Source organism: Orussus abietinus, unplaced genomic scaffold, assembly GCF_000612105.2.
Source record: "Orussus abietinus isolate OABI.00-Male unplaced genomic scaffold, Oabi_2.0 scaffold16, whole genome shotgun sequence".
NCBI classification, from domain to species: domain Eukaryota; kingdom Metazoa; phylum Arthropoda; class Insecta; order Hymenoptera; family Orussidae; genus Orussus; species Orussus abietinus.
The window spans coordinates 805,239-832,623 of NW_019394714.1; the positions used below are offsets into that span (position 1 = coordinate 805,239).

General features: G+C 42.8%; 1 protein-coding gene across 3 annotated transcripts in view; it reads right to left on the bottom strand.

Annotated features, from left to right (window-relative positions):
- The window catches only part of LOC105696933, a 39,172-nt gene that overhangs the window by 2,725 nt on the left and 9,062 nt on the right, over positions 1 to 27,385 (bottom strand). Inside the window, exons 1-15 of one of the 3 annotated variants that reach the window (XM_012419793.2) lie at positions 19,153 to 19,194; positions 11,362 to 11,536; positions 10,075 to 10,170; positions 8,172 to 8,472; positions 7,607 to 7,662; positions 7,361 to 7,509; positions 6,402 to 6,604; positions 6,264 to 6,316; positions 6,047 to 6,178; positions 5,750 to 5,788; positions 5,348 to 5,541; positions 3,690 to 3,915; positions 944 to 1,073; positions 387 to 694; positions 104 to 302 (exon numbers count right to left, since the gene is read on the bottom strand). In XM_012419793.2, the coding sequence (XP_012275216.1) occupies positions 104 to 302; positions 387 to 694; positions 944 to 1,073; positions 3,690 to 3,915; positions 5,348 to 5,541; positions 5,750 to 5,788; positions 6,047 to 6,178; positions 6,264 to 6,316; positions 6,402 to 6,604; positions 7,361 to 7,509; positions 7,607 to 7,662; positions 8,172 to 8,472; positions 10,075 to 10,170; positions 11,362 to 11,369 (2,094 nt within the window). In that variant the 5' untranslated portion in view covers positions 11,370 to 11,536; positions 19,153 to 19,194. Of the gene's footprint in view, positions 1 to 103; positions 303 to 386; positions 695 to 943; positions 1,074 to 2,100; positions 2,327 to 3,689; positions 3,916 to 5,347; positions 5,542 to 5,749; positions 5,789 to 6,046; positions 6,179 to 6,263; positions 6,317 to 6,401; positions 6,605 to 7,360; positions 7,510 to 7,606; positions 7,663 to 8,171; positions 8,473 to 10,074; positions 10,171 to 11,361; positions 11,537 to 19,152; positions 19,195 to 27,385 lie in introns of those variants that run through there. The other 2 variants (XM_012419792.2, XM_012419791.2) reach the window with 2 other exon arrangements.

Sequence of the window (27,385 nt, forward strand, 5' to 3'; positions counted from 1 at the left end):
GTCCACGTAGTAAATAACAATTAGGGGACCGGGGATGACATCGAGATGATAAGAAAAAAAAAAATTATATATACATATCACGCCGTTATTACGAGACTCTTACCGCATAATTGCATCCAAATGGCTCGAAATTCCCCATGAGAGACAACGGGGTGGGGTTTCTCACCCATTGGAGAGCTTGCCAGTTTGTCACGACCCAGACATCGTCCATGGCGACGATGGTGTCCAGGAAGGAGATGAAACCTTCCTTATGGTGTGGCTGAGTGAACCACGCGGCGTGGTAGAACAGACCGAAGGGTGCCCTGGAATAAATCCCCATTAATCGGTAATTCCATATTCAGGGTCCCTGAGGATAATTTCCCCATGGGGAGATTTGTTCTAGCAACCTGTTGGTCGTATAGTGCCTCTCGAAATTCTTGATAAGCATTTTATAGACCCCATCAGGGGTCGGGGGGTTGCTGCAAGCATCACCCATGGAGCACCTTCCACCGTTCAAGTCCTGCCACATCACCATGGGCACTTCCCATAGTCCTGGGTACGACCTGGTCGGACATGGGGGGATCATGCAGTCGTGGAAGAGCTTGTAATCCAAGGTGTATGGCCAGCTCGGGGGTCGATTCTCGTAAATCGGCATCGATGAGTCGTAGGTGAAGTTCGTATCCCATAGCATCTTGAACATGTTGTTGCCTCCCACCTGGGAGTAATTAATAAAACATCTTCAATAATTCTGGCTCATCGATAGAGACGTTTCGTTAGTAGGATTGCTGAATAGCATGGTACCCTCCCACGTGGAAAATCACCACCCACTTAGGACTCAATCTCGCCCCAATTTTTTTTTCTAACTTCTTTAAAATTCACATAAAATCTTATTCCGCACAGAATGTTCGGAATATCGGAATTGATTGGTTGACATTTTTTTTTCTGCATTTTAGACTTCACTTACCGAGAGGAACGGAGCTCTCATCCCTCTGACGTCTTCCAATTTGACGCCACCATAAGCCGAGAGAATTTCTCGTTGACCAGCCACCTCGCGAGCCCATTTCCTTTGCGAAAATTGCTCACCGAAACTGTGCCTAGTGGTGGAGGCAAAAATCGATCAATCGAAGGTGGGCCATATTAATAATTGATTGGAAATATATTTCTTTCGAGTACTGCGCCGAAAATGCGAAAGCAAACGATTGATCTACCGAGCTAGTGCTTCTATCTTCACTACGTATGATCCGGATAAATATTAATATTTCCTGCTGATATCTTTCTGCGGAGAACGATTTGCTTGTTCGCAAAAGAAATAAAAAAAAGAAAAAGATACGAAACGGAATTCACGTGGCACTCCAGATATGGCGAGTTCCTTGAAAGTGGGGGTCGTCTTTAATTTCTCGAAATGATTTATCAGGTAAGAGGTCATTCAATTACGAGGGAATTTCAAGAGTATCAGATCTTTTTTCAAGTTTCATCGTTTTTTCCGGGATTTAGAACGACGCCTACTTTTGGAAAACGTGTAGAAAGAGGGGCCGTGGGATTCCCAATGATTTCGCTGTTAAACAAATTCCCGGACTAGAGGGGATTTTTTAACCACATTAAAAGCAGCTGAGAGGTGGAATGGAAATAAATATTTAAGGAGTGTCATGATCTGAACGTTGCTTCGATGACTCAAGCGATGATCCCAGAAGAGAAAAGCCGGTCGAGAACCCGGGAAAAAATGAACAATGGCCGGTCGATAATTCCCTGATTTATTGAATGTAATCGATCCTAGACAAGTCACAGTTGACTTGAAGTGAGTTCCGCGTTGGTGAAAGCCGACTACCTTTTTCCCTTTTTTTTTGTTTTCCTTTTTCCCCCCCATGAACTCCCACATAGGCATGATCGAAAGCAAGAAAATGTGCCGGCAAAAGCTGTCTCGCAATTTATTCCGCATTATTTGTTCAGTGAGTGTGGACCGTTCGAGTGTAAATTTATAAATATATAAAATTATAAATTTATAAATTTATACGCCTATGAATGTATAAATTCGCGGCCTCTCTTCCGATCTGTCGTACGTTTAATTTCCAATTATTCGTCAATTCTTGTCAAGTCTAATGACGTACTTAGACTAGTACTTACGAGACCGTATGGGAGGCAATTTCATGACCGGAGGCGTACAGATTTTGGACCTGGCTGTAGTCGGTCCATTCGTGGGAAACGTAGAAAGTCGCAGAGATAGGACATCCGTTCGGGTTTTTTCTGCCCTTCTCGAAAAGGTCCGAATAAAGACCCTTGTTTAGGTCATTGACGGAATCATCGAACGTCAGGAGGACGATTTGTGGGATCTCCTCCGGCAAGTAGTCACCTGCTCGGGAATATATTTTTTTTTTTTTCCGTTTTTCCGGGATTTTCAGGAGTCGGGATTTTCGTCCAATTTCGTTTCGTCAAGTATTGTTTTTCAACATTTTCCGTCCGTTTAGGTTTTTTTTTTTGTTATCGCGTCATTTCATGGTTCATGATTCGGGAAGGTGACGGTGAGCATTTTGTCACGTTTCAGCATTCGTCATGATTTTTGCGGGAATTTGTGGAAAGAAAGACGGGGGAGAGAGAAAATGAAATCTTGTTAGTGTACAGCGTTAATGATAAGAGATAGTGCTCTGCACCGAGGAATTTTCTTGCATTAACTGCGCCAAGAGGATGCAATGTTAATGCAATTTAATGTTCCTCTCGGTGCAGCACCTGTCTGCTTAATGTCACCCGACTGCAGATTAATTGTATGCAATGATCGATTTTTAGAAATCAGAAAATTGGGTGCATTAAGGAGACAGGTGGAGTAAAAAGTCACCCATAAAGAGGGCCTCGTTTTCGATAGGAAATCATTTTTTTCAAGACCGGAAGCCTGGATCTCTTTGCTGTCCTATGTCGATTATGATTCCAGATTTATTATCTACTTTTTTTTTTTTTCAAAAATATATATCGGGCATTCTAAGGACTTCCTTTCGAAACGAGACGCGAAAGAATCGGTTAAACGCTCCTGAAGGATATGTGCAATGAGAGAGACCCAAATGCATCGAGTAACAGGACCAATGACCTCGCTTAAAATTAATGACACGCATGACTTCTGGCACGACAGTGATTTCCTTTCTCTGCGAACATTTTTCTATCCTGCACGCGAGTTCTTTACCTCTTTACCCGACTAACTCCCAACCGCTAGTGCATTTACCAAGGGAATAAATTCCAAAATTCCGCGCAATCGACGTAAAGATAACTTCCTCTCGGTACGATTAATTGCACGAAACGTCAAGACGTAAGGAATATATCTCGACCCCGGAAAACAGTAAAATCAATTTGCTGCACCCATAATCGACAAGCATGGGGCCACAAACGCGACCGAAGGAAATAAATTAAAAAAAATTAGAAACAACAGACAAATCCGAGAATAACATTTTTTTCTTCAATCCTCAGTTCATTGCATAAATTATAAAAAATTAAAAGGCGTTTTATTGAATTATTGAGAACGGTTTTGAATTTTTTTTTCGGAAGGTGTCGTTGGGACTCGGCAGCGTTTCGAGCCAAGTACTATTGAGGGAGGCTCGATCGCGATGTCTTTACTTCGGTAACTCCTTACGCTTGCGGTTGTGCAAGAAATCGTTCATGTCATTGCGGTTGCTTTTGGGTTTAGAGATTCGATTTGGCTCTCGCATCTTCTTCCTGTGTTGGTGACTTACGACACGGTGTGGGAGGCCATTTCGTGGCCGTCCGCGTAGAGGTTTTGCACCTGGCTATAATCGGTCCACTCGTGCGAGACATAAAACGTTGCAGTGATCGGACATCCGTTCGGATTCCTCCGGCCTTTTTCGAACAAGTCCGTGTACAATTCTTTGTTAAGATCGTTCACGGCATCGTCAAACGTCAGCAGAACGATCTGCGGCGTCTCCTCGGCAGTAACGCCACCTACGATTAGCAAGAAACTCAACATTTCGATCGAACCAATCGAGATTAATCAATGAGAATGATCTTAGCGCCACCTACGATTTGCAAGAAACATTTCGATCGAACCAATCGAGATTAATCAATGAGAATGATCTTACCGCCTCCTACGATCTTGCAAGAAATTCAACATTTCGATCGAACCAATCGAGATTAATCAATGACAATGATCTTACCGCCTCCTACGATTTTGCAAGAAATTAAACATTTCGATCGAACCAATCGAGGTTAATCGATGACAATAATATTAACCAACTGATTGGTGACAATTAAGGACCTCGCTGTACTCGAAAATACGCTCAGAAAAAAAAAAGTGTCATTAAACCAAGGAAATATTTTCATAATTCAAAGAATAATCATTTCACTGGAATACAGTCGAATAAATTGGATAGATTTTTCTTTGGAATAAATCTGCGCCGATTTTTATCAAGCAGCCTGGTGCAAGGAATTGGTGATAAAAATCACTGTAATTCGTGGATGAAGATGTAGAAAATAACTAATAGGAAATAATCACTTGTAGTATGTAGTATATAGGGTCAACGAAAAGGGAGACGCGGAGTCGTTTCTACTTACAGTACACGACCGAGGTTATTAACGACCGTACGGATCTGTTTCACTTTCGAACGTCCTGCACATAACGAGTATGTAACGTTAGAATCGGAGAAAGTCCTGCTACTAAATCGATCGTTAAAATCAACATTCGGAACGCGATCGGTGCCCCAGGACAATTGCATCACCGTGGTGCGTCGATATTCAATCGAGACCGGCCGCCATTTTGGAAGTCGATTCCCCAGCGTCCTTAAGACTCCATTAAACTCGAAAATTCCCCTAAATATTCCAAAAAAAATACGACAAGCAGCCAAAAATGAGATACCTCACGACCTTAGAACAATTGTTACCGGGATTCTTATCGGCTATTGATTACCGATCGATCCGTATCGAGAGAACACTAAGTAGATATTCGGTCCACTTTCTCCGAGGTTGCTTTTCGGAGAAACGTTTAAGGAATGTAGATCATATCCGGCATAATGATGCACAGTACTGCTAATATATTCCGGGACAGTGCCTCGTGACTATGTGAAAATGCCGGAGCGCGTTTTATCGACTTTTCATTAATTTATTAATTTATTCAATAATCTCTTTCAACGACTCATTTTTTTTTTCTTGAGAATTTGGAATTCCAGAAAGTGTCCCGGACTATACGAATCGATCTAAAGATTAATCAGACTTGCGACCCTGGAATTAAATTGGCAGGGATTAATCTATCCTCAGGAGCGTCGACCCGTCGATATCCGGCAAATATCGGATATTTATAATATATATAAATATATATATGAATTATTAAGAACTCGAAAATGTGTGGTGAAATTTATGCGCGTGTTATCAGACACAATACCTGGGATATCAGAACCGCCGCAATTGCAGTCTGGAAGCAGACACACGTCTTTGCGACATTTCGCAGCTGGCTTATCAACCTGCGGAGTTGGATAAATTGGAGCTGGTCTAGTTGGTGGGAATCTGTAGATATCGACGAATTCCTGCGCCTTAGATACGATTTCGGTGGAGGGTTTCAAAGTTGGCCGCAAGCGTCTGAAAAATGGACACAATGATTATTAAAAATTATGAAAAAAATTCACAAGTACACTTTCACAGCGATGAATTATTGCCGATCGTTCGATATATATATATTTTTTCTTTTTTCTTTTAAGTGCCTATTTCGAGCGATCCGGTTCTAAGTCAAGTACCGAGACTCCGCTCGGTAATTCTTCGACTATGTAAGAAAAATAATTATACTTACGGCGGAGCCGTGCCGCGGTTAACTTGCGGTCGTCCTCGACTGCAAAAGGAATGAAAGACACGTTAGCTTCGTTGCTCGCCTTACCGGAAATAAAATATTAACGTGTCCGATTTATTCAACTCGGGTGAAAGCACTAAGAAAGTGAAATTCCAGTTTAGGAGGTTGCGAGAAGAGGAGACCACCCTAATTGAACATTTTCATCTCACTTAATACCTGCAATTGTTAGCTACCCTCGTGATTTTTCAATCTTCATTAACGTTTAAAAAATATATATACCCCGGGGAATTTAAATCATACCTGGTAACACTTATGGCATATTGTCTGGCAGTCGTGATTGGCAATTGGGTGGTTGTTGTCAAAGGTACAAATGTGTCAACAATGGCATTAGGTGTCGTTGCGTGAATCACTGGATGGCTCAGCCCGTTCGTCCTGGAAAATAAACGTCTTCGTTATTTTAAAAATATTTAACATTAAATAATTATTCTCGGTCCCTAATGTGAAAGATATAATTCACCTCAGCGATTGCTGGCCGTCGTTTAATCTGAACTTGTTCTTATTAAGTTGAGCCTGAAATAAAAAATGTCAAGGGATTTCAATGAATAAAAGGGTCTTTAATCGATGGGATTGATAAGTCTCAATTGACGGGCTGCACCTGATTGTCGTAGATGTCGTAGTCTTGAACAGTGACGTCATGGTTAACATTGTACTTATCGGCGTCGTTTACGGCAACTTTTTTCGGCTTTTGCGTGTATTGCTTCGAGTTTGTCGTAACCTCGGTTATTCTGACATTGTGCTGTTGCGGTTGTTGCTGCACGGGGACTGAATGATTTACGGTGTACTGATTGTAATCTGAAACTGAATAATAATCACATACGCAAGCAGCTAAAGGCAATTAAGATCGTCGGGGTGAATTAATAATTTCACCGCGACTCTCTGAAATTTCATGTGAATCTCTCCTCTTTAGGGAAAAGATCTATTCCTTTCGGCGCAACAATTGAGCCGTCAGTTAAAATCAGTCCTCGACAATGATAGTGATAAGTACTCGAAACCGGAGTACAGAGATTATCTCTGATTTATGGTGGACGATAAATGGCCGGTTGGATTTTTCCTGTCTTCTGTAAGACCGGAATTCTATTCTGCATAATGCACCTTAGAGACTCTAATTGCGAGCCCTGCAGCCGATGATATCGGATGCATATCGTTAGTCACAGTCGATGAAGGCCCCGCAGACTCTTTAACGAGATCCCTAATGATTAGCGTCATTACATTTAACACTTAAGCCATCTCGAAAGCGAGGAAGTTTCTTTGGCACCATGCCCTCCTTACAGAGGAGGTACAACGAAATTCCACCTGTCCTAATCAGATAGGGAAATTTGAAATTTGAAATTCATTTCCGAGTTACGGTCTGCTTACGAATCTCCACTCCCATTGGATTTTTTTAAACAAGAGAAACCCGACAATCGTTTCCTCCATTTCGAATTTCGATTATTCCTCCCCGAAGAAATTCAAATTTCCCGCGGGAAATTACGACGACGTTCGGGAGTCGTTTCTTTTCCCTTTCTTATTTTTTTTTTTAATTTAATTGGGAATAATCATTCAATGTCTACCTACCATCGTCCTTGTAAATGGACACGTCGTCGTCGTAGATCGTGTAATAAGGGTAACTTTGATCGGCGTCGTTGTAATAAGACTTTGAAATAACCGGAGGTGCAGTCGAGGCGGTCGTTTTGGCAATTCGCGGCGTCTCCGTGGAAACGCTCCTGAAAAACAATTAAAAGGGGAGAAAATTTATCGTTAAGAGTATATTAAACGGATATGAAATAAATATATCTTCGAGGGGATATAAATGTATGTCACCTGTAATGAGACTCGGCTTGCGCTCGAGAACTGCCCACGCTGTCCTTGTCTCTTTCCTGGAATACAAAAATCACTGTAAATAATATTTAACGCTAATCGGGACGCAGGAACATGAACGAACTACCTGGAACTGAAAATCCCCCCGGAAAATCCGAAGGAATAATTATTTATTAATCCCTAGCTTTCGAGATTGCAATTTAAACCGAAAATTCAGACACGCTGGTAATCTACATTCAACCCACGTGCCGTCCCTCTTTACATCTCATGAAACTTTCAATTATGCAAGATCACATAATTGTTATCCTTTTGCAACACTTTCGATCCGTGAAGACCGACCGTCGTCCTTCGCGGAGTCGCATTAATCTTCACCCATGTAATCGTATTTCATCCTGAAATCCATTTCATCCACTTTACCCTTCACGCCATTTTCTCGTCCCTCAAGAGCGAAAACGAATGTTATAATAATTTTAACACTGATCCAACCTCATGTTTTACCACCTTGGACATGTAAAAAGGGACGTACGTGTAAACTTCAGATTATGATAATAGAATTAATATTCATTACCGATATGATGTTCCTTCGCAGACCATCGCGATCTCGTTGCACCTGTCCGATAGTGGAGGGCTGTCCTCGATAAACTCGTTGCTGACGATCGTTTTCAACTTCCGATGCTGGACCGTATTCGTCATCGGCATAAGTTCGTTGATGATGTTGACGTTGACGAAGTTGCCTTTCCGTCACCGTTGAAACTGGAGGTGAAGAAGAGCTGACAGGAATTTGTTGTCTCTGAGCAGGTCTGGCCTGATGTTGCTGAGGTTGCTGCTGTTGCTGATGATGCTGTTGGATCGTCTCGACTTTGGTTGCCCTGGAATAGAAATCATTAAAAGGATGGTTTCCGGTCGATTAAAGAAAATCTTCAAGTGTTCTCGTAACCAGGATTTAATAATTCGATTGTTAATTATGTAATTCCGACTGCGTAATGCCTCTTCCTTTTCTATTTCTCGTTAGACTAATTTCCATATGTCTCAGGGGAACAATGTTTATGGGTGTTAAAGGACGGAATTTTTTCCTGAGAGTTCCAAACTCAGTATAGAAAGCCGCTTAGAAAGCGCAGGCTTAAAGCGTTCCCTGCGATTCGAAGACTTCTCTTTTCGGCACTTTTGTCATGTGACTGACAAAAGCGTAATGCAAGGACGTCGGAGAGAATGAAGAGACAAAAAGAGCCGGCTATAAGTGGTCATTGGGAAACTAAGGAGAGCGATTGCGACTCGCTAACAACAGTGTCAATGATCCTCCGTGATTACTGTCTCCGATGATTGCTCCATTTACACTTTACGTAATGTCAGAGTCAATCGAAACGAAATCCGGAGCTCGGAGGGAAATTGACCAAAGTGACAACTGCCGAAAAAAAAAAAAAGAAACCTGGAAACCAGCGGATAAAAATGCGCATTCGACATTCGGGGGTGGGTATTTCATGGTAAGATGAAAGATGTACCGAAATTAATGACCCTCGAGGGGAAGGAATAACAAAATAAATGTCGTCAGTATTTCTCTGCTTATTTCTCAACAATTCTGGAATTACGCGAGACTTGCCTAAACTATGAAATCACTATACTTCTGGCGAAAGCGAGGAATGCCACGTGTGTTGATTACGTGATAGGAGAAGTCACTTTGCAGTTCGTCCCATCATCGAGTCAGTTAAATGTCATCACTGGGCATCGGATGCGACGTCATTACGCAAATCACCCGCCGAGTTAAATTATTGCATTTCGTAATACCGGAGTGATTGAATAATTTCTAAATTGTAATAACATTAATACCGTTAGAATGGTACTTTACTGATATCCTTTTATAGTATTACGCATTAAATGCTGAATTTCTCGTAATAAACGTAACATATCGCAATTGGATAAAAATTGTCAGTATTAAATTTCCATAAATATATATTTTTTTAATCGCCCTGAAAAAAATGAATCTCGAATGTTTCCGAATTTTTTAGAGCTTGCCGGTCCATTTTTTAAACGGGAACTATTAAAACAGGACCACCTCTGGGAAACAATTGCACAGGATGAAATGTGATTGAAAGTACCGAAGGATCGAGTTCCCTTTCCCACACCCATAAAACCGTGAAGAGCGATTAGAATCGAATCACGAGAGCTGAATTTACGACTCAACACCCAGCAGGGAAATTCTGAAGAATCGGCTGGATTCCTCAATCCATGGTACAAAGAGGGATTGTTGGAAACGAGCCAGGAACGAAATCGAAAGTTGAAATTCCACGAGGTAAAGTTAACTATCGAATCCCGAGAGTTCAATTAACCTCGCGTTAAAAGTAGGCTACCAGGTTGTGAAATCATTTAATCAGTGGGCTTAAAAATTTCCAATTTTTTCCTGGCATCTTCCATACGATCCCAGGAGAACGATAAGTGCTTACAGGATAATCCAGAAAATGAATAATTAAATTCACCTTTCAAGTAGGGGATCCTCTTCAGCTTCTTTAGCTGCATTTCCTCGCTCCAAACATCCCACGTTTCGGGGCCAATCGCAAGTCTGCAATTCGTGACTGGAAAATGAAAAACATTTTTTATTATATATTCACCGCTACTCCGAAATGTTCTTCTCTGTTGTGAATTAATTCCCAACGATTAAGTGTCAATTGAGTAAATTAAAAAAAAAAATTGGGGGTACAGAGAATAGTCGGGAAACGCTTTTGCAGACATTTCGAGCGGCCTTAACCGCCCACGTGAGAACCAGTCTTAAGCCCCGATAGATCGATAGATCGCGATCGATAGTCGGCTCGATGCCTCTTTACGTTTAACCGAGGCGTGGCTGATTTTTTTTTTTTTCCCAAGGATTTACCTCATGGATAGCCATTTACCATGCACGCGAGACATGTACTCCGGCGTCCCATTTTACAACACTTAGGTTAACTCGGCCATTGTTACATCGTACAGAAAACATTCCTTCGATCCTTTCCCTATCGAAAAGGCCTCCCTTGTTATCCCACGACACTCTTTTTAGAATTTCCGGAAGAATGGCGGAAACGAGTCCTCCAATAAACTTCACTTCTGCCCATCACATGGAATTTCGCAATTCCTCCGATTCTCCATGATAAAAAATTCCAAACACAAGGATTCGCATCATTTAATCCCGACTTTGAATTTTCAATGCCGACTTAAGTAATGTCAGTCCATTATAAAAATTCTTAATACTCGCATTCGCATCAATTAACCGTGATTGTTAACGTTCAATGTCAATTGTAACGGGGTCGACGCTAAATTGACAATCATTCGTTTCTTCGCGGGCAAACTAATTCTTTACTCGATCCCGGTTGCTTAACTCGATCTTGCTCGAAAACGAGGATAGATCACGTCAGGGAGAAGGATCGTGCCAGGAATGACGAGCTGCACGCGCCGAACAGGTGGGACGATTATGCAAATCCCGGCGATCGATGATTCATCGAGTCCGATCGGTCGATCGGCTTCTTCTTTCTTTCCCTTTCTTTTCCTCAAAGGACCCGAAGCCTCCGGAGTGAAATTCATGCAAACCTTCCCGATAGTCACTCGGTCATGAATAATGCACCGACTCGCCCAACGAGAGCACAGAGACCTCCTCAGACTTCCGGAAGACTTTCGACGGTCGCTGAACAGCTGATCGACACGTGGCCGCCACTCGGTCGCTGTCATTGGGACTTTAAGCATTTTTAATTGATATTTCATTGATTAATTTTTTTTCTCTGCTTATGTGTACTAACCTGTACATGAGTCCTCCTGTGCAGGACTCGAGGAGGGCTCCTCCGAATACGCATACATAATATTGCGTGCAATCACGAGGATGAGGATAATACCCGAATTCTTCAGGACATTCGAATTCCAGTCCGGCTTCGTTCCTGCTAGCTCGAGCACTCCTTCCAGGATTTCTCTGGCAGCCTGCAATAATAAATTAATAATCCATAATTAATAACGGAGCCTATCAAACGTTATTTATTTATTTTTTTTATTTAATTAGTGTCACCCACCATTATAAATAAATTATAAATCATTTACAGCCCGAAATATATTTTCCCTCCTTCCGTTCGATCTAAACCGGCCAACTTAAAATAATAAAGAATTTTCATGATCATCGTTATGAAATAATTTCCGGTATAAACATTTATTTCGACATATACAGCGATCTCTGGAGAAACACTTGCTCGGGAAAAAGTGCCGATCTAAAGGTGTTAATTTCCCGTTAAATCGACCATTAACGATCCGTGGCGAAATTAATCAGCTGCAAAACGCGACGAGAGGTAATTACCCGGCGATCGGTAAACCCCCATTTATGAAGGTACTAGAAATGCAATTTACTTCCGTGGAAAAAGTGCTTCCGATTGCACGTAAAGGTATTCACGCAATTACAATTTCCATGTAAACGAGGAATTTCATAAAGTTGTGTCACGATATCGTATTAATAAATACATTTAATAACCGTACTATGAAATCACGATATTTGTCGCTTATCAATTTTTATTTCCGATTTATTTCCCTTGCTCGTCGAATCTCTCCAGAGGTGATGATAATTTGAAAAATTAAGGTAATTGCGTATGTCGAATATTAAAAGTTTTACAGGGAATTCATAGAGCCCCTAATTGACGAGGGATTTTCGAAAAAAATCCCGGAAAATAATTGCTCACCCTGAAGCGTTCAACCTCTTCGTAAAGGCAGTTTAACAGCAGCTAGATAATACTCACTTTGGTAAGGAAAAATGCTTTTCCTTCTGGCCGGCGCTTTATGCAAAGTAGCTGCCTCGCCTATTACATCGCGTCTTAAATTACGCCGGTGCAGCCTACTCGAGGTATCGTTAACCGTGAATACTCATAAAAAACGATACAAAGGGAGCAATTACCATCAGCTGGCAGATTCACGACAGCTCATACTCGCAAAACGAAAAAAGGAAAAAAAAAGAAAATGAATTGTGGAGAATTCTCGCCGTTGCGCCACAAAGAGCACTTTCAATGGCCCCAAAGTGCAGTGAATAAATTCACGTCGACGAGGAAATAAAATTCATTTTCACGGTTTGTTTTTTATAATTATTGTTTTATACGTGCTTGGGGATATATTAGGAACACGTGAGAGCTCGTGTTTACTTATCAGGCCGTGAGTGACGGAAAGGAAAGTACGGAGAAAAAGCGAAATTGCCACGCGGCGAGTTAAATCGTCTCGGCATATTTCCCTAAGTACCTGCTAAGTACAATTGGAAAGGACACATATTGATGGCGTAATCACGTGTAAATGTTTATCGGCTATCATGTGGAAAACCTCGAAGATCGACCTATCGGCCGATTTCTTTGTAGCTCTTCAAGGCATTCGAGAGATCGAGGAGTTATGTAATTCTCATTACCGGATGAGCAACTCCGTAATACCGAACTTGATGAGTTCATTTGCATTACGCATCCTGCTCGAACCTTTCCCAGGATGAAAAAGTTCCCGAGGAGATCTAATGAGGGGGTGCAAATAAATCTCCGACGGGAGCTAATCAGAAATCTACGGAGATACGATTTAATAATAAATAAATCGAGCAAATGGAGGAGACAAAACTAGAGCCTTATCAAATATTTTTAATAACAAAGCAATGTTTAAATAAGTGCGATGAATTATTTTAGAGTGGGCTGGGTGGTAGAGGGCTCTTGAGAAAAAAATTCGACAAGATATTTATTAACGATACAGAGCGACTTCGGCGATGAAAGTGAAAGTGGCGATAAAGATTCCAATAAAAAGTACCACAAAAGCGACATACAAATGCCCGATCCGCAGAACATTCGGAGGTTTCGGCAGGACCTTTTCCCGGTACTTGCCGAAGTGCTCAATGTAAATTTTTTCCGACAACCCGGCTTCCAAAATGGCCTCCAATACCCAGCTGAGATTGGTGACCCATGGAACCCTCCTAGGAACGGTGAACTTGTAATAGAAATAAATAATCGGTTCAGGAATAATATAAAATTGCCTGGTCTCGGAGTTCTTCAGGTTCAGGGAGACCGTGGGTCCCCTAGACTTGGCCAGGGCGAAGTCCTCGCCATCGAGGATGCTCGTCAATTTCCGAGGTACATCCTTTACATCGATGACGTGGAACCTACCAAGGATATCCCTACCTAGGGAAGAGTCGTCCAGGAGGAAGTAATCCCTGGCAAAAAGTTTCCCCCCGAAGGGGGTGCTGGAATTGAGGAGTTCCCTCAGGCCCTTTATCGGCCTCTCCACCCTGGGGACGGTCAGACACCCAACGAGGATCCCCTGATAAGCATTCGTTATCACCATGGAATAGACCACCCAGAGGGACATCAGGACCCTCAGAGCCCTGGTTCTCGGCAATCTCCCGGATACTCCGAAAAACGTCGACCAGGCCAGAAGAGGAGTCAGCTGATCGTCCTCCATGGCCGCCACCGTACAGAGGATGACCACCAGGGTCATGGTCACCAGCCTCCAAACGGCTCCTGAAAACGGCACCAAGGCGTTCTTCCAGACCGCCACTAGTCCTGGCCTTTTCATTATGAAATTGTAGTTCTCGCTGAAAAATATGAAGGTGTCCTCCGTGATCTTCGAGTCGGAGATGAATATCGCCTGGGGCATCACGTGGACCTCCCTGTTCTTCAGCATCCTCTTGTGCTCCTCCACCCTGGTCGACTCAGGGGCAGTCTCGTTACTCTCCACGACGATCTCGGTGGAGAAATTCAGGGCCCTACTTGCCATGTAAAAAATGTCAGCGATGAACCCTGTCCACCTTACGACGCCGTTTTCCATCTTCTTGGAGAAGAACTCCGGCGTCGTCTGGCAGCACACTTTTAGGGGACAGTTGTAAAGATTTTGGAATTTCTTTCGGAAGAGCGACTTCTCGCTCCAGTCCGTCACCTGGTACACCTGTGTGTTGTTGCACCTGGCAGGGGTGAAGGGCATGTATGAGTATATTTCTATGTTCTTGAAGAGGTCGCAGACGATCAGCACCGCGTTCGTCGCCATCACAGACCAAAGATCGTCCAAGATGGCGAATGCCACTTTTGGGATGTTCCGTCGCTCTAGACACTTAGTGAAGCAGATCACGTAGTGCATTCTTATGTTAAATATGGAGAAGTCCAGCCTCTTCAGGAAATCCACCTCGTCGGTGAAGAAGAAGTAATGCTCGTACATGCTGATCGCGTTTTCGGACAGGAGCACGTCGTACAATTCCGGGTCCAGCGTCTTCAGGAACGCCTCCTTCAACCCTTCGTTTATGTCATTTATTTCCCCGTAATTCTGCAATTCTCCGTAGAAATCCCGAAATCTTTCTCTCGGCCCCGAATTTGGAAAGCTCCCAGGCTCCAAATTTTGGATGTATCCCGAGAAGAGGTTTATGAGCAGAGGAATTAATTGCATTTCCGATGCACCTGTCTCCAGGTTATGACTGAAAGTTCCTTTCTGATCCGATAAGAATTATTCCATGTGCATCCCTGCAGGATGCAATCAATGGAATCCCATTTCCTGATGTAAATGTTTAATGATAACGTGGTATCTTGGGTAATCGAATATATTGACTGGAGTTAAGTGATCGATTCGTTGGGAATATTGCGTGTTTATTTATTTTTTTTCTTTTCTGCTCTCGCGGGTAATAATTCAGGACATTTTTTTTTAGATCGATATCATCGAATTAAAGGATCGACAGTGATCAGGGGCTCTCACTTTCCTTGGGCAAAACCGGAACGTCATCAAGATCGATGATCGATCATCGAATCCCGACTTTAAGGTCGTCGAGTGAAAGGGAACGTTGAAAAAAGACATTTCACCTTGAGTACGATTTTGTTATTACCAATCGTCGATCATGGGAGAAAAATCAATACTTTATTTATATTTAACGCACTGTCCCAAAGTATATGAGCGATGGTATATATATAGATTTCTTAGAGAAAAAAAATGATTTATTGGAGTCAGAGGAAAAGAGCAGGAAAGTGTCTCGAAAAGGTCTGTAAAAAAAAATATGTTAATGTTAATTTCACTATCAACTGGTCGACCCTGTTTCGCGACCGGCTAAAAGACAGTCCGAAGATGTGCGGTTGATTTCTTCCTCTGGCATTCTTTCGGAAATAAATGGAAATAACAGGCGAAATGGAAAGGACAATGGCGATAAATTCTCGCGAGAAAGGAGTCGAGGACGTGACGGTCCTCGAGGTCTCTCAGTTTTCGAAAGAACTTCATTTAGCCTTGGCAATTACCAGGACTTCTGATAGAACTCAAAGAAAAGGAATCCCCGCCATTTTGGAGCTCCTCGGAATTACCGGATAGAGAAAATTCAAAAAATCGACTTTTCCTTCCTCCGAATTTACAGGCAGGACTACGACGTGAGCACCTCGAAGGATGCAGCTCAGATTATCCTAATAATCGTAAATCACGTCCAGACTCGAATGTAATGATTCTTATTAATGCATTTACAGATTTACAGCTCGACCCCTCGGGCCTCGTAAAGTTCATAATCCTTTGATAATTCCTCGGGGCAAGTAAAAATTCTAATTTCATAAATATTCCACCTCAAGTTTCTCGAGTTTATCCCGCAATTATGTAGGATTTTTTCGGATCTTTTATTAACGGATCAGGATGCAGAAAAATGCAGGTGCATCCGATCGCAGCGAATCCTTGGATAATTCCTCGGGGAAATTGAAAAAAAAAAAAATCTAATTTCATAAATATTCCACCTCAAGTTTCTCGAGTTTATCCCGCAATTACGTAGGATTTAATTTTTTTTTCGGTTCTTCACTGACAATACAGGATGCAGAAAAATGCAGGTGCATCCGATCGCAGCGAAGGTCGCACCTGGAGGTAACGATTCGAAACTCCCTCTACGAAGGCGTTATCAATTTAAATACCTCGAGGTGGAGAGGGAGAAAAAGAGCTGCGAGAGAGGAGAAAGGAAAATAAATACAGCGAAGGCAAACCGGATAAAGTTGAACCTAACCTAGGGTGGCGCCGACGCCATAATGCACTCGGATGCAGGTTCCTTGCAACCAAGGCTCCGTTATTTACCTTGCAAATACCTCAGAGGGCAGAGACTCATCCCTCCCTCTCCCAGTACCAAGGAAGGAATTTCTAAAGCATTCGATCCCCCCAAGAATTTATTAAACATGTCCTGCGACATTTTTCCGGCATAATCCTGAAGCGCAAAACGTCGAAATAAACCCTCGTCCTTTTCCTATCATTTTAAAATGTTTAAAGTGTTCTTCTTTCCTTTTCTTTTCTTTAAGATTGCATTGAGCAATGGGGCAAGGGTCCAGTCCGCATCTGGCACGAAAAGGAAGAAATATCCTGCCCGTCCAGACGGGCGTGGAAAGAGGAACTTACGAAGTCGAGAGAAGTGAAAGTCATGCGAACGAGGGAGAGAGAGAGAGAGTCAAGGGATAAAAGAGTCGACGAGTGAATGAGTGAAAGTGAGGTGGAATACCGAAGCGAGGCTTTGAAACTGGAGCACGACTTGCATAATGTCGGCCAGTCCGAGCACTCCGTAAAACCCGCGTGCACACCTACACAGCAAAATGCAGTTTCGCCCTGCAAAATCATTTTCCGATCGGTTTCTTTTCCCCCTCGATATCGGGACATTTTTCTCGCTTTTTATTCAACCGAGCTGTCGATGCAAATCGCAATGTCCGAAAGATCAACTCACGGGTAAACGAATATTACTCCTTCCTCCGGCAATAATGAAAGAGCGTAATGCACCTTGAGAGGGCATACCCGCGAGAGTGACGTATTAATTGCCCGATTTTTTAAATTTAATACCCGAATAATTGCAGCTGGCTAATTTTCAGCATTTGAGTAGTTACGTTTTAATCGTCCAATTTTTTTATATATCTTTATGAAGCGAATAACTTCCTCCGGCAATAATGAAAGAGCGTAATGCACCTTGAGAGGGCATACCCGCGAGAGTGACGTATTAATTGCCCGATTTTTTTTATTAATACCCGAATAATTGCAGTTGGCTAATTTTCAGTATTTGAGTAGTTACGTTTTAATCGTCCAATTTTTTTATATATCTTTATGAAACGAATAATTCCGGGAGCGAAATTTTGAGGATTGGAAAGCAGCATGTAAATTTCCACCTCATCCGATTCTATGTTCAGGGCACTTCGGCTAAATTGTAGGAAGTGCAAGAGATATTCAAATCTCCCATGATTTAGAGTAACCGGGAGATCGCTTTCTTTCCGTGCATTCTTAACAATGCCTGGGTAATCACACCCCGTATCAAATGTCTTTTCTCTCATATCACCCAAAGGTACCGATATCGAAAATCAACTATTTAATTTATCGGCAATTTATGCCTACAAACGTGGGACCAGGAAAATTAATTATAAAATTCAGCACGTACGGAGCAATCACTCTCGGTGCGCAACCTTGTACTGACAAATTCAGCAATGTCAGCAATTGACTTATTATGCCATTATTCTCGGACAGTTCTATTGGCGTGGTCAGTTTTCTCGAGTTAAGCTGCACCGTTTACGAAATATTTATGCGTAAAGCCTACTTAGGTGTACAAACAAGCGTAATGACAGGTGCTCGAAATAGCGTTGCGACAGGTCCACCTGAAAATTCAGGTGCATTTGCGCGTTGTATGCACTTTACCTTGGCACATACTTCGGTTCCTTGTACCAAGGTTTGCAGTTGGGAAAAAAAAATCCATTTAAACGTTGCAAATAGATATCTTGCAAGCACGCACACGGGGGAGCAATTGCCACTTTTGTCCTCCTATTTCTGTAATTGTTCGAGTGTCAGATCGGGAGGTCGTAAAACCGAACTCGGTCATGAACAGGGAATAAAAAAGAAAATAACGACAGTGACTCGAATTACCGGGGCGATTGGCAGGAATTAGCATAACCGACGAGAATGTATAGCTCGTTGCACCGTGTACCAACGGGTTGACAATTGAAACAGTACTTCGTAAAACAAATCCGTAACTTGTCCGTCGCCTTGACAAAATCATCTTCTAATTATTCCAATCTTCCGTGACGATTATTAATATGACAAGACGATGCGAAATGTCTGAATAATTCAATGTTAGGTGATAAGTCGATTGAGTAACGATCGCGCAATCGTTCGATCCCTTGATCAGAGTGCAAAAGCTCCACCATGGCGTCCCAGATTTCTGTCGAGATTTTTCTTCAAGGATTAGTCAAGGGCCGGTGAACATCTTGAGCAACATCTCGCGAACAATCCCCCGTGGGTTATCGTCCCATGTCTCGAAACAAAGTCTAACCCAAATTTGCTTTCGGTATCGGCCAAATCTCCCCGACGTTCGTCAGGGTTGGCGAGCATCTTGAGTAATCCGTGGATTCTCTTCGCATCTTCGACTTCCCCCGAATGTTGCAATTCCGAAGTTGCAACCAAGCCATTGACTAGTCATACAAAATTTCCTCTCGACTATTATTAATATTTACAATAAATCTAAACCCCGATTCGCACGTAACAATATCGAGTCTTTTGCAAGCCTGCGTGCCAAGAGTGAGAAAACTTAATATATATACTAAGAAATATTAAAAATAAAAAATGATCAGGTGACTCACTTTAGAGACGCGAGGTTGATCATTTGACTGGAAGCTTTGAAATGTGGAGGAAGCGTATTATTTTTTTTTTTTTTCATTTTCTCTCAGGGGAAGCGCGAGAGGACGCGCTCTCTTGCGCCATCTTGGATCCGCGGGTATTTCTATCAGGCGAGTCTTTTCACTTTTTAAGGTCGCACCTCCTAATGGTGAACGGCGTTACATCGGCGGAACGTTTGCGTTAGAAGAGCTCGTTAAAGTTCCCGGCCAAGAGGCGGCCTTGATCGACTCCTCTCGGGACAGAAGCCGCGACCCCCCGCGAACTTCGGCGGACTTTCTGCGCAATTTCCGCGGAAACCTCGAGTCGTCCTTTCTTGCGACATCCGGAACTCGCAAGGACGTTTCCACGAGACAAGACGCTTCGCCTTCTAAGGCTCTGCGACGCCTCCGCGAATAGACGAAGTCCATTGACAAAGAGAGCCAATTGACTCTCATAATGCGTACGCGATGCAAATGAGTCTGAGAAAGACGCAGTACCACGCCAAGATCACCGAAAAAATTCTATAACGCGAATATCGAATTTATTGGATTAATGATTTTTTTTTTCGACTTTGCAAATAGGTAAAGTCCATTGACAAAGAGAGCCAATCGACTCCCATAATGCGTACGCGATGCAAATGAGTATGAGAAAGTCGCGCTTCCATGCCAAGATCACCGAAAAAATTTGATAACGCGAATATCGAATTTATTGAATTAATGATTTTTTTTTTCGACTTTGCAAATAGGTAAAGTCCATTGACAAAGAGAGTCAATCGACTCCCATAATGCGTACGCGATGCAAATGAGTATGAGAAAGACGCAGTACCACGCCAAGATCGTCGAAAAATATTCTATAACGCGGATATCGAATTTATTGGATTAATGATTTTTTTTTTCGACTTTGCAAATAGACAAAGTCCATTGACAAAGAGAGCCAATTGACTCTCATAACGCGTACGCGATGCAAATAAGTATGAGAAAGACGCAGTACCACGCCAAGATCACCGAAAAAATTCTATAACGCGAATATCGAATTTATTGGATTAATGATAATTTTTTTTTTCGACTTTTCGTCGCGGACAATTTCTGCATAACTTTTAACAGAAAATCGCCACGATTTACACAATCCTTACAACGGGGAGATAACGAGGCCACCGATTACGGCTACATCTTGCATCTCCCAAGTATCAGACTCCTGGCTTACGTAAATCTGCGTTTACACTTGACATTTACCAAGACTCGTTAATAAATGACAATGCGATGCATTGCGCATGTACTGTCGAAATTTGTCTCGGAAGTTTACAGGCACCGACATTATAAATGTGAGATATTAATTTTTAACGCGATCTCAGACCCGGGATAAATTCCCACGTGGGACAGGGATGGATACGGCGCGGTTTGCTATTATAATAAATATAATAAATATAATAAATGGTTCTCGTGTCCATCAAAATTATGGTAGGCGCAGTTAAGATGCAGCCGACTATTATCTCGATGGAGAAACGCGAGAGCTCGCAAGAGGGGAAGCTAAAGTGGAAACAAAGATCGTTAGGTGCGCCGATCGCGGTTTGCTCGCCGTTTCTGACCTTAAAGTCCTCCGGAAGATCGTGCCGAGATTTATGAACGCGTTACCTTACGTACCTAGAAGTCGCTTCTGCGTGTCCGTGATTTATTACAGGACCGAGATCAAAATCGTTAACGTTGACGAGCAGTCCCTGTGGAGTACACTCTGCTCTCCCGAAAACGCCCGCTCGCGATCGAGCTTTGCAAGTTACAATTAATCGTGACGCATATTTTATTTTTTTTTCACCCGAAAAATTTGTATCAAATGCAGAAAATCCACGTAAGAAATTTCATTAAACCTAAAAAATATACGTAAGAATTTTTTGGATGAAAAACATTTGATCAAGGATCGAGCTTCGTCGCCGTTACTTTCTCCTCTACTCACGGTCGCGATATTTTTTTTTTTTCTAAACTAAGAAAATTTTATAACATTCAAAGAATGTACGTGAGAAATTGTTATTAAATCTAAGGAACACGCGCGTGAATTTTTTGGATCGAGAATGTCTGGTTGAAGAGCGATATTCTAATTAATACGTTACACACCGATCAATAGGCTGTCGAGTTGACCGCCGAGGATCGATCGCTTCGATCCCACGATCTAGGCTTCCGAGATCATCCCATGTCAGGGATCCCTCTCCATTTAATCGAGACCCGTCGACGGCCGACTATTTAGCGATTCGCAACTATCAATTTACCGTCCAGAACAACCAGGCAGGGTATGTACGATCTCGGTAAGGATTTATCACGGCGATCCCACGATATTCCGATAGATCCTCACGATCCCCGGATATCACTTCCCCCCGATCACTCCAAACAGCCGAACCGTCGATTTCGATACCTGGTGCTAAATTCGATCAATTGCTCCGATTTCGATCGACCCCGATCGACGATTCGTCAAGCCTCTCCTTCAAAGCCGACATGAACGTAATTACGATAATTCACGTACTGACTAAAGAAAAAAAAAAATTAAAAACCGCCGCCAAAAAAAAAAGAGCAATAAATACTTCTAAATCTCAATCATGCAAAATCGTAAAAAAAGTAACCATTGATTAAGAAAAAAATAAAATTGAAGGGCCATACATTTCTTACGGACGTCGGGGTTAATTAAGAAAATAGGCATGATATGTATCGACAAGGTGGAATAAAATTAATGCACCGTGTTTGAGAGTGTTAGAAAGGTACGATGTGTGTTTTTAAACCGTGTAGTCGTATAGATCGAGTATCGATACAATTGTTCTTTCATCCGAGTGGTCAGTGGAGAGTCGAATGAGTCGCCTTGACCGAAAAAGGCGCCTCCGCGGAGACTGCACTTTTCCCGTTTGGGCTCGAACCCGCGTTCGAGGTCAATGCATATCGGTAATTTCACGCAATCGGATCGGCCTTAGAGCACCGGACAATGCGATCCCTTCTAAACCTAGTCTAGAAACCGGTATGAAGTCCGCCAAAGTCGGTGGGAATGGAGAGACGGCGCGCCGCGAAGGCTGCTCGGGCGCCCGGCAAGGGAGATAGACGAAGAGAGAGCGATAGGGGTGAGCGCGAGAGGGAGAGAGAGGCGGCATAGGTGGAAGCCGAGAGAGGGACCGACCAGGGTGTGTACCAATCGCCGTATCTAACCTTTGCCGTATCTGGCCTCGTCGGGAGGTGTGGGAGAGAGGTGGGGCACTTATGTATTAGAACAAGCCCGATGTACATGGATTATGGGATTGATAAATAGAGGAGTAAATGCCCGCGATTGTCTAGAACGCAGGGAAAATGTCCGGGGTCTTGAAGTACACGTAACGCGATACCGAAATAAATGTACATTTAAAAAGTGTAAATTGAGAGGAAATTTTTCTTTTATCCTTATTTTTGCAATTTTCGTAGGCTGGCTTATTTTATTTGGTATACGACTTTAATTCCGGGATTATTCCGTCCCTCTGTACGAGTCTGGATTCGTGCCTCTCGTTGAACCTCCACCAAGTGCAACGTACTTTCCCTCTGTTATCCCTGCAGAGTCGCACGCCATGGGAGCTGCCTCGGTACTCGAGGGTACTTTTATATAACGAGTACATAAATCTGACGACGATTGCCTCTGGGCGCGCCTCCTTGGTACGGCTTTTCAGCGTGTACCTCGGGTACCTCCGGATATCAGCGGGTACCTCTAGGTACCTACAGAAGGTACCTAGAGATATACCCTGCTACCTCTGGGTACCTTGCACACTCCCACGCAAATCCTGCAGAAATTGCGGCCCCACCTCCGAGACCCTTCGCGAGTAAACGGCCGGGAGTAACCCGAGAGATTCCTTAATGCTCGACATAAATTGAAAATAAAATTGAGGATCCTTAACAAGACTTATTCGAGGATAAATATGCCGTCCCAAACAAGATAACTCATTTTTTACTCGCCTAAAAAATAATCTAAGGAATAAATTGAATTTCTTTTTTTTTTTTTCTCAAGAGGCGCGGTTGCGTCTTCGACAAGTTCATTAGGGTGCACTTGAGCGCCGCGTCTCTTTACTTTGTCAAGGGCCTGACGGGAATGTAATTGATCATTTCAGAGCATAAGAGAATACAGTCATCAGCACGCGATTCTATGTAAATCAGTCGGAGCAATTACTCCTTTACTCTTTGCTCTCGGTAGGCTGCCACACCTTTTTTTTTCGCGACTCGGCATGTCATCCATAAGTGCTCCACTTAAAAGCGATCTAACGAGCACCTGTTCAAAAGATACCTGCGGTGCCCTCCGCCTTATTCGTATCAGGTGACATATCTCAGTTCACCGTCTCTCTCTCTCTCTTTCTCTCACTCTTCCTCTCAGACCCGAGAGAGCGACGCGATCGATCGATTTTTCCCAATCGGCCGGCGATAATTGGTCCAGCCACAATGATCCCACTTTTTCCGATCGGATCGATAGTAATCGCGTTCCGATCGTGCCGAGAGAGAGAAAGAGAACCCTTTTCCCTCTCATTCCTCCTCCTTGCGCAAATCCCCCCAGACAGTCCCTCAATCGGAATTATTGATTCGACCGAAGTCGATTAACTTTATGTAAAGGTTTGCGTAACATCGAGAGCCGAAATTTCTTCACGTGCCCATTTTCTCGAAATCCCGCGAGAAACCGAAATCCTTGAAAATATCTTCTTCCTCCCACAGTGTGGTGCAACTAGAGTGCTCTAATTATTTTTTTTTTCCGCACTCCCTTCAGTTACCCAAAACTCAGATTTTAATTTCGGTCTAATTTTAATTAACTACGATGAATATTACTCCCTCATTTGATCCCTTCGCCTAATTCCACGTCACCGATAAGGTGGCAGTGCGACCACACACACATCCACACACTACTTTAGGCGAGTACCTACAATTGGCGGAAAATAATCGCAAAAGAAAGTGCCCACGTATCCAATCGGACACCTTGACTTTCCATCGTGCCCGAAGTGCGCAAGTACGCGTACAATTAACCTCCGTGTTGCAATTTCGTTTCTCTGTGTGTGTGTGTGTGCGTCGACTTGCATAACACGGACTGGCCGTTCCTTCTGAAATAGAACGTGTAGCCTGACCCCGCCATTAAAGGTTGGCACAGAAAGTATGAAATGAAACGTTTCATCGCGGCCGTAACGAGACCCACACCGAAATGGGATATTGTTGAAAATGTGTTCGTGAAATGACTCCATCGGTTCTGATTTCTGCGAGTGCGAGTGCCTCGAAAGTTACCTCCCTCCCTGTGGCAAACTGCAATTTCTTTGAGCGGAACAAAAGGGGTAAAAAAAATGGCAAATCCCCCCTAAAAAGAAGAAAAATAGGCGGTTGTGTAAGATGTGTACTTTGCGGGTAAAAGAACCATTGAAAATCCCCGTCGACGTTTACGACGACAGGACAAATTGCCGCACGGACACGAAATGCGGAGTGGAAAAATGTTAAATGCTCGGCAAGGTCATACCGACAGTAAATGTTAATGTACGGTTGCAAACCGTGTGTACCTTTCGCGTAGGAAAGGGAAGAGAGAGAAAAAAAAAATTGCAAATGCCCCGAAAATTTATTACGACAGCAGAAATTGATGTGCAGCCGTTAAACGTGTGGGGAGAAAAATCCTGAAAGCTCAGATCATTTTGACAAAAGCTCGGATAAACACAGTCATTGCCAAATGACGAGAAAAGGAATGATCGTTCTCCTAGAATTCTGCACTTTGGTGCCGTGAAAATTTATTAAGTGAATGAAACAATAAGCGCGACAATGTCTGCACTTTGTGGCGAGGGTTCATCCTTGTCTTCCGTGTTCATTGTTTCTCCTAAACCCGTGATAGTTCATAAAATAGAATAATAAAGGTTCGATCTCGAGGAAGCACATCGCCATCCTCTGATGACGAAACTCGACGCGGTACATCACGCATTAATTAAACCCGCAATTAAAGGTACCCTATGAAAGTACTCGGAGATACTTTCCAAAGTGTCCGTAATAAAGTGCAACGTAACATTAACGCTCGTAACTTGGCCATTAACAAATAGTAATGACAAGGATATTCTCGACGTGTGTGGTCGTAGGTCTAAATGTCGTAATGCCCCTTTCCCACATTGTTAAAACAATGATTATAAATTTCTTACGCTATCACCGAACGAAATTACGCGAAAGTTACAAATCTTACGGGAAGATTTAAATTACCGTGCGATATTTTTTAACGAGTTTGGCATTTCTTTGACGTATAAATTTGGAACGCTGCACCCGATACGTGTTTCATAAATGTGGCAGCCTTTTTTTTTTTTTCTAAACAGTGTACATACTTTTGTACTAATTTTACTATTTGAGTCCTGTATTACCTGGCCTTTCCAAGTACGATACGAGACCTTTTATTCCACGACAAGTTTTACATCGAATTTATCCTTGAAAATATATCCGTGATCGAAACACGATCGGGCCAGTATGCGATATCAGGTAACCGAATCTCGTTCTTAATTATTTTAAGTTGACCAATCCGCCTGAATTTTGCAATCCCAATAGAGGAATTTCTGCGGTTGGCTTTTCATCTCAGTAAAACCGACAGTCATCATTTATACAGATAGAAATAAAAATCCAACAAGAGGGACAGATCTTATCCGGCTACCGAGAGGCATTACGTCAAGTATACCTATCAAGGCGCATAAACAAATCCGCGATAAACCACTTTTTTATTCGGCTGGCATGCCTAATTTTCATTCGCCGGCGAACTTCCTCGTAACTTTTGCGCCATGTTTTATAAGGCAAGGTATATAACGAGTTTTAACGAGTCACTAGACAAGATTTCACGAGTCAGCTTACTCGTTCGTGTCGGAGACGCGGCATTTCGACGTGACCGTAGTCGAGAGATTCGTAGGTAACACTGGGTCGTAGGTCAAGGATAAAGAAAGGTGGGAAATGAATGATTAATTAATAACAGTCGAACCACTCATACAAACACATAAACCGCATACTTATCACTATAAGACAGTAAATAAACCTAGGTAAAATTCGGCAATCCCGCGTCCAGGGAAAGGCAAAAGAGTCAAGGCTGTAACGACAGAGGCGTAACCCACAGTCCGTTCGTGTAGGTACACTTTTACATAAATTACAGACACGAGCATGCGAGTGCAACCTGTACATTCACCAAGGAAAGTAACGACGTGCACTATAGTGATCACATACAAGTACAAGATGCCTCGCGAAAGGAGTATGGCGTGGGCACACGCATATCCGCATCGGAATCTTATGTACGCCTTGGACCGGTATTACGTGAATAATGTATGTCTGCGGCAGTTTGGTACACGGTTAATGATATATTTTACCGTCCACGGGAGATCCGTGTACGGTTAATAATATGTTCCCCTCGGAAGACGGCCATTTTGGCCCTCTGTCATTGAAGCACCATTTTCTGAATTTAAAGATTATTAATAAGAAAATCCTTGTAAGTGTAACTTTAGCAATGAGAGGAATCTAATATTCAACCTATTTCCCAGCTTTCAATGTTTTATGATTAATAAACGACAAAAGGAAAACCAGTCTTATACGGCGCGAGCTTTCTTGTGCAGGCGCCTCCGTTGAAGTCTCCGCTCGACAGTTAAATTCCCGAGAATCTCTCCCGGCGAAATAAAAACCCTGTAACGCTCGCACGCGGGAATTTACATCCAGGGGAACTTAGCTCTGTTCACTGACTCCTTGCACGCGCATCGACTTCGCAAGAAACTTATTTCGTAGTAAAAACTGAAGTTGCGTAGGCGACGAATATCTCTCGGGGGAATACCTTAACGATTGGGCTGCCCGATTAATGCGACCAGAAATGGCGAAGCAATCCTCGCTATTGCTGTCGATACAATAAAAAATTCACGCGAAACATGTGCCTAGCCCATTTCCAAGTGTCCATGCAAATTTCTTATACCTGTGAACGATTTTTTGGCGTGGAGTTTCGGACCAACCGCGTTATCGTCGATTAAATGACAATTAAAAATCAAGCTCTTGAGAAGTTTCTTTCCACCTTTCTTCCTCGAGTTGGATTTCTGGGTGTCGATTTTTTTCGGCGCGACTAAGAAATAATCGTGAGCGAGGGAAAAATTATTAACTGCAGGGGGGCAGATAAGATTGATTAAGACTTTTTACCAAATCCAGCGTACAGGCGGAAGGCAAGAAAAACGAATTACGCAAGAACCCATCGGAAAGGTAAGTCGCTAAATTAGAT